Source organism: Branchiostoma floridae, chromosome 1 (genome assembly GCF_000003815.2).
Source record: "Branchiostoma floridae strain S238N-H82 chromosome 1, Bfl_VNyyK, whole genome shotgun sequence".
Lineage (NCBI taxonomy): Eukaryota > Metazoa > Chordata > Leptocardii > Amphioxiformes > Branchiostomatidae > Branchiostoma > Branchiostoma floridae.
This window is the reverse complement of record NC_049979.1, coordinates 10,275,845-10,288,173: the sequence shown is the minus strand read 5'-3', so window position 1 is coordinate 10,288,173 and position 12,329 is coordinate 10,275,845. Positions and strand designations below refer to the sequence as shown.

Sequence of the window (12,329 nt, the reverse complement as noted above, 5' to 3'; positions counted from 1 at the left end):
GAATGGCTAAGGTATTCTGGCAAAGGTTATGTTTTAGGCTTGTGAGTCTGTGTGTCTGTCTGTGTGTCTGTCTGTGTGTTAACAGCATAACTCAAGAAGCCTTTGATGGATCCCAATAATATTTGGTAGGTGGGTAGGGGTCGGGAAAACGAAGGTCAAGTTCGATAATGGGCCCCCTAGCGGCTTGCTAAGGTACTGCAGCAGAACTTCAATTTTTGATATCTCGTATTCTGGACATGCTGTGGTTATAATTTTTGAGTGGTACATAGCCCTTGGGACAGAGAGTAAGTGCTACAAGTTTGGACCCCCTAGCGGCTTGTTTGGAACTGCAGTCGCCGATTTCCTTTCAAACTTAGGACGAGAATAACTCGAGAACGTGTTGATGGATCGTCACGATTTTTGGTATGTAGATAGCCCAAGTAACAATGTACATTATGGAATACTAATTATGCAAATCAGCAACTAATTTGCATAATTAATGAGGAAAGTTTATAAATCTGCTGCATTTCATGATAGGACTTTCAAACTTGTCACATATATCGATGAGAAAGAGATAAAAATCAATCCATGTTAATTATGCAAATGACGACCTCATTTGCATAATTAATGAGAAAATATAAACGTGTTGACGGATCGTCATGATTTTTGGTATGTAGATAGCCAAAGGGAAGACTTACATGATGGAATTCTAATTATGCAAATCGACAGCTAATTTGCATAATTAATGAGGAAAGTTTGTAAATCCACTGCATTCCTTTATAGGACTTTCAAACTTGTCACATTTGTAGCTGAGAAAGAAAGAAATATCTATACATATTAATTATGCAGATGATGATCTCATTTGCATAATTAATGGCAAAATATGAACATGTTGACGGATCGTCATGATTTTTGGTATGTAGATATCCTAAGTAAAAACTTACATAATGAGATACTATAAAATATATTATATAAATTAACAATTTGCATAATTAATGCGGAAAGTTGATAAATCCACTGCATTCCGTGATAGGACTTTCAAACTTGACACATATGGAACTGAGAAAGATGGCAGAGACTAAGAGGTGTATGTTTGGGTCCGGTAACGTCTTTTCTTGAACTGCAGGAGCCGGTTTAGTTTCCTACTTTGAAAGAGAATAAGTCAAGAAGGGATGAAAGGATCATCATAATTTTTGGTATGCTGATAGGTTAAGTGATGCTTGATACAATTTAATATCATTATGTAAATAGGGATCTAATTTGTATAAGCAATGGCGAAATGTTATGAACCAACTCCGGGCATATAAAATAAAATGTAATGAGTAACACATTTATGTCTACAGACATCATTCTACATAACAAACCTGGTTTATTTGGCAAAGGTATGTGTTCGTGGAACTCTAGTATTTGCATAATTAATAAAGACATTACATAGTTCTTTTGTGGTCACTTCATGGTAGAGACTTCATATTGGAGATATATAGGTTGTTTGAGGACAGGTGAATACAATGAAATACATCTTATGTCAAGACTCAGGTATATGCAATAATGGGAATACAAGGGACCCAACCCTCCTTGTCTGAAACAAGTTCAACTATCTTATTACCATGTAATTACGTTAATATTGATACTATGAATGGAGTTATGTATCAAACTCGTGTACTTATATTATTCTGAAACTGCATTTTGTGATTTATACCAATCAACTTCTAAAATGTAATGTAAACCCGTTTTTTTTGGGGGGGGGGCGAGATCACTAGCTGGGGAGGGCGAGATCGCTAGCGATTTCGCCCCGGGGGGGCGAGATCGCTAGTGATTTCGCCCCCGGGGGGGCGAGATCACGGGGGGGCGAGATCGCTGTCACACCGGTCTAAATGGAGCAGGGAATTTCCCTAGCAGCTTTTGTAACCCCTGTGTCTCATATTTCGGTCAGTTAATCCTCACTGTTAGTGAAGTCGTCTCATGACGTTATCGACCTAGGAAAAAGACATGTTATTGACATCCTATGTGACCAGTAACCCTGTAGTGGACTTCAAGTCATACATTGAGGTGACCATCGGGTCTTGTTACGCGTTGACCATTGAGTAAAATAATACACGTACCCAGGCTTAGACATAGAGAAAACCGTTCCCACCACTACAGAATAACAACGGAAAGAACCTTTATCAATTTATCGACGTTCGTCACACCGTGAGAAAGCAGAAATTGTTTCCCAAAACATGGAGATTAACGGAGCACAAAGGATGGATTGAAAACGCGGCAACTGTCGTCATCGCATAATGTTTACTAATCATCCAATAATTGCCTGAGAAGGTTGGACCCCGTTGGGACAAATGTCTGGGGTGTTTGATAGAGCACTGTTCATGTAGAGCAAACCTACTCGACGGATATCAGTGCATGCCTTTACTGGGGTGCAACAACGGGGTTTAAGGAGAATGTACCAGGGAAAGTAAGCGTGGCAAAGACTGAGCAAGTAAGGCCAAAAATTTTCGTTATTGGATGTCGGCTGAATAAGGCATCTTACAAACGACGTTTTTTTACATCAGATTGACAGTCTGCTTCTTACACTGCTTGTTTTCAACTTTCTATCGATCTGCAATATACTAGTCTAGCCACAGGCTACCGCTGCCAGTTGCTATTAAATCTGGTCAGTCAGACTGGTCACTAGGAGCGCGATTAAACAGGCTATATTTCGTTCTAGCAACCTAAATTTTGTCTTGCCTTAATTCCTAATAATAACAACACATTTTCATCGTTCAGAAGTATTAGTTGATGCGGACTTGTCTTTGCATCTTTTACGGTCCTACTAGAACCGTCATGAAATGGTTAGCTTACAGACTTATCCTTTGTACATCACACATTGGGGGGGGGGGGGGGGTACACGGGGGAGGTACCTACCCGCCACTGGAATGTTATTTTCTGGCAAAATTGAAATTCGGGGAAGATTTCTGGCTGGATTTCTAGGAAAGAATGTGATCCTTCTAGTTAAATGTGTTTTTTCGTGGGAGACAAGTATCAAACTGGCTTGGTTCCAATTAGCTTGTAACTGAAAGAGCCATGTTCTAATCCTGGGTCATGGGGTAGGGCATTTCCATTGGAACATACAATGGGAGGTGCATTGGTTACTTTGAATAGAAAGGAAAATATACCCTGCTACTGACTGACCATCAAGGAAACTAGCTGCCCTAGGCCTGGGTACCCCTATGAAACGCCTGAACAAATATAAGGCAACTTGAGACAACTTGATGTGATGATATATGTTTATTACACACGTGTGTCGCAGGTACAACCAACACAAATAGCAAATGTATGACAGGGTTCAAGGAAGCAAAAGCATCAGGAGTTTACTCACAAAGCATCTCGTTCTACACAACAACACATCCCGACGAACATTCCAGTGCCTCAGATGGCATGAAGAACAGGAAATATCGCAGGGCAGATCACTACTTCATGGGTCTGCGTTTGTTACAATTAGTGCAGTTGCGACGAATGAATACAAGTTGCCAAAGTAGCATGAACAAAATAGCGATTTGGAAGCTCTTCCGCACACAGCGAAGCATTTAATAAGAAACTAGTACGTTTGACTTAGATCACAGCACACGACAAAATGATTCCGATTCGTTGTCCGTAATCCGCGCTTTTCAACAAACACATCATATCCGTCTCGTGATTTAGGACAGTATTTATATGTAACAGTTACGATAATTGTGCCAGGTGTTACATGGCATTGAGGATATAGTTGCAAATCTCAGGATGTTCAATTTTGAAAAAGTCTTTGCTGCTAGTTGAATGAAATATATGACGACCCTGTTTTCTTGACACAGGATTGTTAGATGAGACTATGTAAGAGACTAGAGGGTAACTAGATTCTCGTTCTTACTATCAGAATTGAAATTGTGTTGGTCCGTTTGTCCGATGTGTTTGGTTGCTGGTCGGTCCGTCAGGTCCGTAGCTTACTGGACGTGGAAGGCCTTGCCGGGCACTGCGCCTGCCTCAGCCGCCCACTCCGAGCTCACGCGCCCGGGGATGTGGCTGTCACCCTGGAGGATGGCGCTGTTGGGCAAAGTTTTGAACCCAGTTAGCAAGAAAGTATGTGAAAGAAGCAATGAGACCAACAGGAATAAACATGTGGTAATTGATATTCAAGATATTTTGCTATGATTGGTTGCCGGTACAACTATCTACGAAGGCTAACGTCACATTTCCACAGAGGCCGGCCGGGCAGTTTGGGGGAACGGAAAGTACGATTTAAAAAACAACAAAAACATAAGACAGACCAAAAATAATTCAACAGCATGCCTTGTGCATATTTATTGGCAAAAATATTAATTTTCGAAACAGCCCGGCCGGGCCCCAGTTTGGAAATGTGACGTAGGCCTTACTGAGAACAGACAGTGGCAGGAGTTTCTATCCTCACCTGACCATCCTCCTGTTCTGCACCATCAGTCCCACGGCGAGCAGCAGCATGGCGGTTCCAGCTACAAGCACGGCGATGCTGGAGCCCTGCAGGTTGCTTAGGTCCTTGGCCTCTGAAGAAGACTCTCCCAAGGTCGCCTCCCTGCCCTTTCGACTCAAAAGCTGCTGCCGCATCTTCTGCAGCCGGCTCTCTTTTTCCCCCGCATCTACAACTTCTTCCTCTTCGGTTTCGGTGGCCGTTGCCTGTTTTCCTTTGCTGCCCTTGCCTTTCCCCATCTTTGCCTTGATATCTGCCAAAGCAGATTTTATTTCTTCTGTATCAGGCTTCTTCTTTTGCCCTTCCACTGTCTCTCCATCTTGTTCCTCCTCCGTAATTTCACTCAGGGATTCCATAATCAAATTCTTGACCAATTGTTTCATCTCTCCTTTAACTGCTTTCTGCATCTCTTTCTCCTTTTCGACTTCAAGTTCTTTCTCCGCCTCGCTTCTCTCCCACCATTTTGCTTTGCCTTGAGCCTTGCCCTTCTCTGCAGCCTTGCCCTTCTCTCCAGCCTTGCCCTTCTCTGCAGCCTTTCCTTTGCCTTCAGGCTTCCCTTTACCTTCAGGCTTGCCTTTGCCTTCAGGCTTGCCTTTGCCTTCAGGCTTCCCTTGGCCTCCAGCCTTCTCCCGCCCGTACGCCTTGCCTTCTCCGTCACCACTGCCACTGCCCGATCCGTCTCCTGACATTTCCTTGTCGTCCTCGTCTTTGCCGTTCTCTTGCTTTCTGTTTCTGGGGTGGTCGGGGCTGAGGAAATATTCATCATTGACCAAACCATCAGCCGAACCTCCCTTTTTGATATTATTACGCCGTTTGCCCTTTGTGTCTCCATCCACATCTTCTTCACCGGTTTCCACACGGCCCTTCTTGTTTGGTGCTGCCCTGACGCTTCGACTCAATACTTCCTCCTCTGGCTCTTCCACTGTGCTGTCTTCTGGCACAAGTACATTAAACATAGCTTCATACACCTGTTTTTCTATACCCTCACTGACCTGGTCATGGACGGATTGCAACATTGCTTCCCTTTCCTCATCAGTGAGTGCGGTTTCTGCAGTTTCCAGCACCTGTTCGTCTTGAACACTTTCCTCGTGTCCGACTTCCTCTTCTAGCTCATGCACCATTTGTGCCATTTCCTCATGTACGGCCTGCTCCATTTGTTCCATTTCCTCATGTACGGCTTGCTCCGTCTGTTCCCTTTCCTCTTGTGCGGCTTGCTGCAGTTGTTCTATTTCCTCTTGGAGAGTTTGCTCCATTTGCTCCATGTGTTCATTTGCCTCTTGGACGGATTCCTCAATTTGTTCAATTTCCTCCTGCGTGGATTCGTCGACTTCTGTTTCCTCTTCTGAAGCAGAGCCTTCCATTTCCTCCTTCAACGGCCTCCGATGTGCCCGTTCTTCCTGTCTCTGCCGTGCAGCAGAGCCTCCCCTTTCCTCCTCCGACGGCCTCCGTTCTTCCTGTTGCTGTCGTCCAGCAGAGCCTCCCCTTTCCTCCTCCGACGGCCTCCGTTCTTCCTGTTGTTGTCGTCCAGCAGAGCCTCCTCTTTCCTCCTCCGACGGCCTCCGTTCTTCCTGTTGCTGTCGTCCAGCAGAGCCTCCTCTTTCCTCCTCCGACGGCCTCCGATCTTCCTGTTGCTGTCGTCCAGCAGAGCCTCCCCTTTCCTCCTCCGACGGCCTGCGTTCTTCCAGTTGCTGTCGTCCAGCAGAGCCTCCCCTTTCCTCCTCCGACGGCCTCCGTTCTTCCTGTTGCTGTCGTCCAGCAGAGCCTCCCCTTTCCTCCTCCGACGGCCTGCGTTCTTCCTGTTGCTGTCGTCCAGCAGAGCCTCCACGTTCCTCCTCCGACGGCCTGCGTTCTTCCTGTTGCTGTCGTCCAGCAGAGCCTCCCCTTTCCTCCTCCGACGGCCTCCGTTCTTCCTGTTGCTGTCGTCCAGCAGAGCCTCCCCTTTCCTCCTCCGACGGCCTCCGTTCTTCCTGTTGCTGTCGTCCAGCAGAGCCTCCCCTTTCCTCCTCCGACGGCCTCCGTTCTTCCTGTTGCTGTCGTCCAGCAGAGCCTCCTCTTTCCTCCTCCGACGGCCTGCGTTCTTCCTGTTGCTGACGTCCAGCAGAGCCTCCCCTTTCCTCCTCCGACGGCCTCCGTTCTTCTTGTTTCTGCCGTGCACCTGTTGCTATTCCTCCGTCTGCCAAATCTTGGAACCGCTCTTTCATAGCCTCCTGGGAATACAACCGGGATATATGATTCTTATTGTATAAGACGCATGTCCGGTACAATACAAAAATCGGCATCCATCATTCCCTATTGTTTTAAGGAACTTAGCTACCGTAGTGTTCTCTTACATTGTTCGCTACATTAGGGAAGTTGAGGTGAAAGAGAGACTTTGAACCACCAAAAAAACGAAACAAATCTATTGTTGCAGTCAAGTAGAGCAGAGCAAAGTTCAACTGATTTAAGCTTCATATTACCAATTTCTGAAAACGCCTCCTGCAAATATTACCAGTTCACGACCCTTCTCCACACAACCGACAATATCTAGCGTAACATCTTAAGCAGAGGGAGGGATTCTCTCACCATGAAATTACCGTCAAAGCCTGTGGAATACGTTCCGGATGGTTGAAGGTTCTGCAGTTTCTCTGCAGCTTTGTCACCGATGTTAGAAAAGATGTTCTCCATCTGAAACCCTCCTGTCTTCCGTCGACTTTGAGCTGTTATCAAACAAAATGATATGCTAAAATGCCGCCATAAAGAAGAAAATCGTGCAGTACAGATAGTAACCAAGATATATGATGTCCCTGGTTACTATACAAGATTTGTAATAAAAGGCAAGAATCGTAGGACTATGTCTTTTCTGACCTTTCTTTACGACAGGACTCAAACACTACCACACTGCGAGTTTTTAAAAGAAAAAGCAACAGTCAACGTTATATAACCCACCTTCTGGCGCGTCTTGCTCCTGATTCTCCGTCACAGAGGTCTGAGAAGATGACAGAGAAAAGAGGGGAAAACACATAAACGAGGTTTTCACAAACATATTCATAAGTCGTTCCACAATCAGAACTTTTACGCAAAGAATATATTTTGCAATGTCTATCTGAGAACAAATCTTGTACCTCCGGGGCGTCAGGGGCAGGCTGTCGATTACCCCCTCCACCAATTCTGGATTCCAGGTCCTCCGGCAAACGTCCCTTCGCGGACTCGAACATCTGCTGCATAGCGGCCAAAGCGTTGTCAGTCTCCTCCTCGGTGGTGCCAGTGCTGGTGCTTGTCTTGCCTGATGTCTTCCGTGTCCGCCATGCTTCACTGGAGGTCATCATCCCCGCCAGAAGCAGCAGGACAAGACACAGCTGTGTCCGGGATGCCATCGGTGCGGCCTCTTTGGAGCTCTGTAAGCTCTGCAAAAACTGTTTGTTGGTGCTGGTAACGACGAGGCAGGTTGTTTGTCAGAGAGTGCTGTGGGACTGAACTTTCCGCGCATTTTTATAAGCATGTTGTTTTGCTTGGTACGTGTAAGAGCACAATACCGTTTAATCTAATTTTTTACTATTATGTTTGTGGATGTTTCTCGACAATATAATTGTAATTAGATGTTCAGGTTCTGCTGGGATCAAGTGCCAAAAGTGCGTCAGTCTCACTTAAGACGACGTCATCCTTTCCTGCATCTAAAATTCTTTTTTTTAATACCATTAGCTCGTTAAGTTGCACGGGGCATGCAAGTGAAACGAGAAGACCATCTTAAACGTATGTTACGGCACGAAGAATTTTAAAGTGCAGAGAATGAAAATAAAAGGAAAGAATGAGGATTACCACAAGTACGTATTTGTTCGCAAACGGTGATATCGTTACCAGCTGTATATGTCAGTTTTATCAAATGAATGCATCAACGGTTTTCCCGTATTTACCATTTGTCTGTCGTCTCAATTTCAAGTTATGCGCAGAACGCATCGCGTTTAACGAAGCGGGTTAAAAACATGTGGTTAGAAACATGGTATCAGGATGAATGTTATTCATGCAATAGCAACTAAGTTCAAAATGCAATTTTTAGCACAGTTGACCATCATTTTATCATAAGATGCAATGGAATTCCTTTACATTAGTTTGCATGCGTCAGACCGTGGGAATGGCTGATTTGAATTTCAACACAACGTCAAAAACAAAGAAACACTCACCCATAAACACTCTAAATCCTTTTAGCCCCTCTTTTCCCCTGAAAAGTTGTTGTGCTGAAATTCAAACTACACATTCCCACACTATGACGCACGCAAATTGATGTAAAGGAACGCCTGCGTCACGCCCGACATTGGATAATCTCGCGTACCGAGTTGTTTTTGGTAAGTTTGAAAACCCTTGTCAATGTAATGACGGAAGACCTTTAAAACGGTATTACCTGGGAGGAACAAACACTCATTACAAAAAGGCCGTTTTCAAAAAAAGATTAAGAGGTCTTCGGACGGAGATGAGGATAAGGGCGTTGTAAGGGCAAGGACGCGGCCTTGTACATGCTTGTCTCAAAACGAGGAAGAAGAATGTGTGAACCGAAGAGTTTTCTCCGCACAGGAGATTATCGCGCCTTCGTTGCAATGAATCAGTGATCAGTCCGAAATATTTCAATGTTAAGATAAAACAGCATATCTTTGGGTTCTAAGTTGTCGCATAGTTTTAAAGAAATGCCTGGCTGAAATGGTTTTTCAGCTACAACCCAGGTCTCTAAGGGACCAGTACTACATGCAACAGTGTGTACTCCATGTTACATTCGTTGCAATATCAACATGTACACATGACAAGGGTGACGACAACGCTAAAGTTGTGTTTATGCATCGTGTTTATTAACCTTTACGCGTGTACGTTTCAAAGAGGCTGCTAAATAGTGCTTACATCTAGAATAGTTGCACTTTCGAAAAAAAAATGTCATCTAAAGGAACGATCCATGCAGAGAGATATGAAGAAGAATGCCGAAATTAAACATGGCGTCATATGGATACTGGATCTGCTCTGATCATCTTCATCAATATCGGGGAAACTAGATGTCAAGGTTGGTGGCCGGTAGGGTGGTTTTGCCTTCGCGGCGAGACTGCCTGAATCTGCGACAAAGAGAAAACAAAAACATAAGCTCTATAACAGATAAGCGATGTCACAACAAGATGCTCTTATCTAAACGTTATTTTACTCTCTGCGGTATCCATGTAGTGTCTATAACACACCTGACTTTCAGCATCACTCCAATGATGACGACGAACACGGCTGCCCCAGTCACTGCTGCAACCACGGCGATCATGGTTGGTCCCTGAACGGCAGAGCTGGCCTTTTCCTCTCCAGCATTGCTACGATGGGCCACGCGCCGCGCCTCGGAGACGTCCAGGAATGTATCCGCGACTTTCTTGATGTTGAAACGATATTCGGGCTTTCGCAGGGAAACCTGACGTTTTTGCAACAGCGACGCAAAGTTCTTCAGTTTGTCAGCTGTTTCCGGTTGGGCTACACCACTTCCGAAGATGGGTTTCAACTTTTCAAACTCCGACTCTTTCTCGTCATCCACGTCAAAGTTCAGCCCCAGTTCCTCCAGCTCCTCCTCAATTTGTCCAAGTATTTGCGTAGCATCCTCCATTGGTTGTAACGTGTAAGCAGGATCGTCAAGCTCGTCTTCCGGCACAGGTTCAAACTCCGGATATTCGTCCTCATCGCCCATCTCCTGGCCTTCCAACTCCGCCTCCAACACAACTTCCGAATTGGGAATTTCTAGGAGTGCTTCACCGTCAATCCCATTGTCCATCTGGAGTTCTGTTTCGATTTCGTCTGGTTGAAATTCTTCTGGTAATTCTCTATTCCTGTTCGGCTCAGATTCTAGGTCAACAAGATTTTCTTCGCCGACTTCTTGTTCACGGTTGTCTGGGAACTTGGACTTGTCCTCTGTTATCTTTGTCAGGTCATCATTGCTCTCTTCCAATGTGACTTTGTTGTTTAAAGTGTGTATAGTGAACGACCTGTAGGCTTCCTTCTTCATATAAAGCAGGATATCGTTGACGGTCTGAATGTCGACCTGACCACTTCGCAGCTGTTCACGGAGTTGCTCTACCGGGACGCCGTGGCTGCGGGAGACCTGTTCCATGGCTCGAACTGTGATAGGTGTACTGAGGAACATGTCAAGCAGGTGCTGTGTAGTCAGTAAGCCGGCTGCCTCTAACTGTTGGATCTCTGCAATTGCTGTTTCTTCTGACATTTTCATCATGCGGAAATACACGCCAACCCACTTTCTCCAGTCATCGCGGCTGCGAAGCAATTTGAAAGGGGCCATGGACGGTATATCTTTGTCACAGAACCTACCGATAACAGGGTGTTCAGTGTCAACCCTACCACAGACGTAGGACTTCACAGCATTCAAGACTCTGCGACCCCTTTCCCAGGCCTCTGGTCCTTGTAGCTGATATTTTCTGTCAGGTTCCCTAAATGGAGGCGGTGGAGGGAACTGTTTGTCGGTAGGAAGAGTTTGCGGTGAAGTTGCGTTCAGGTCTTCCAGATTGCCAGCACTGATGTTTTGCTGTGGATTGACCTGGCTTTCAAGATCATCCACGACGGTAGTAAGACCTTGTAGGCCAGATCTGAATTTGAAAATAAGCTTCTGCACCAGTGCATCCTTGTCGTCAGTGTCACTATAGACGCTTTCGTTGTCATAATTTTCGTCTTCCTCTTCATTTCCATCACTTTCCTCTTCATAGTAATCATCATAGTCATCCTCATCCTCTTCATTACTGACATCTTCGTCGAAATCTCCTCCGACACTGTCATCATCTTCGTCGATCTCGTCATAGTCATCACTTTCTTCTTCCCCGTCATCAAGGTCGTCTTCACCATCGACATCTTCGTCATCATCATAACTGCCATCATCATCATCATCAATGCCGTCTTCGTCATTGTCACTGTCGTCTTTGTCATCATCATAACTGTCGTCTTCATCGCCACTGTCGTCGTCACCGTCATTATCACCCCTGCCGTCATAGTCGCCATCGTCGCCATCTTCGTCATGGTTGTCGTTTTCATCATCTTGGTAGTCGTCGTCGTCGTCGTCGACACTGTCGATATCTTCCTCTAGTTCGTCGTCATAGTAGTCTTCCTCCATCTCCTCCTTCTCATCATCACTTGGATCGAGAATGGTCATGATGGTTTGATGGATGGAAGCGATGTGTTTGTGCATCGCGTCGCGAGCAGTGTCCATTGATTTCGTAATGCTATTGTCATGGAAATAAGTGCCGAGTTTCTCTGACTTGTCGATAGTTTTCTCCAACCTTTCTAGATCGTGCTCCGTTTGCTTCACCAACGTCTCAATCGTCGCTAGTTGGTTCACATCGGGGCTGTCGTATCCACTCCTGGTGTCTACCAAGGAAAATGGAGGCTGTGGTTTTAACTGCACACTCAATCTACTGACGACACCCTCTGGAACCCCCTTTCCATACGGACTAGGAAGTTCATTCTTTGAATATTGTTGATCATAGCTCGATGGTAGCCTCTTCATTGCCCTGATTGATGCTTGCATAGCTCTGTTGACAAAATCACGCATGTCAGATGGGAAAAGGTTGTTTCTCTGAAAATGGTCGTACTTTGTCGATCGTTTATTCCTCGAAAGCTGCGACCCAGATTCGCTGGTTTTTGACTGTTCGTGAGCATTCATGAGCGGCAGTCTCTTCATAAGTGAGTAGATGTGCTGGAACCTTTCCTGAAGACGTTCAAATAGGGGCGACGTGCTGCTTTGAGAGTCCGTCCTTAACATTTTTTCAAGCTTCGCCTTCCTGTTGTTGAGACTTGAAAATTGTCCCCGTTGCCGTTGTTTACTTGCCATGTCTCTGTTGGTAAAATCACGCCTTGGGTCCACTGGGCGTTCCCGTTGCTGTTGTTGTAGTCTCTTCTGTAAGCATAA

At 45.3% G+C, this 12,329-nt stretch overlaps 2 protein-coding genes across 2 annotated transcripts; both read right to left on the bottom strand.

Annotated features, from left to right (window-relative positions):
• Positions 1–3,221: 3,221 nt before the first annotated feature.
• LOC118427236 (protein qua-1-like) lies at positions 3,222–5,793 on the bottom strand. The gene is made up of 2 exons (XM_035836890.1): positions 4,397–5,793; positions 3,222–4,032 (listed from the first exon to the last, which is right to left on the bottom strand). The coding sequence occupies exons 1-2, from the start codon at positions 5,791–5,793 to the stop codon at positions 3,933–3,935; spliced, it is 1,497 nt and encodes a 498-aa protein (XP_035692783.1). The 3' UTR covers positions 3,222–3,932.
• Positions 5,794–9,224: 3,431 nt separating this feature from the next.
• LOC118421964 (midasin-like) lies at positions 9,225–12,011 on the bottom strand. The gene is made up of 2 exons (XM_035829470.1): positions 9,622–12,011; positions 9,225–9,501 (listed from the first exon to the last, which is right to left on the bottom strand). The coding sequence occupies exons 1-2, from the start codon at positions 11,970–11,972 to the stop codon at positions 9,441–9,443; spliced, it is 2,412 nt and encodes an 803-aa protein (XP_035685363.1). The 5' UTR covers positions 11,973–12,011; the 3' UTR covers positions 9,225–9,440.
• Positions 12,012–12,329: the final 318 nt, after the last annotated feature.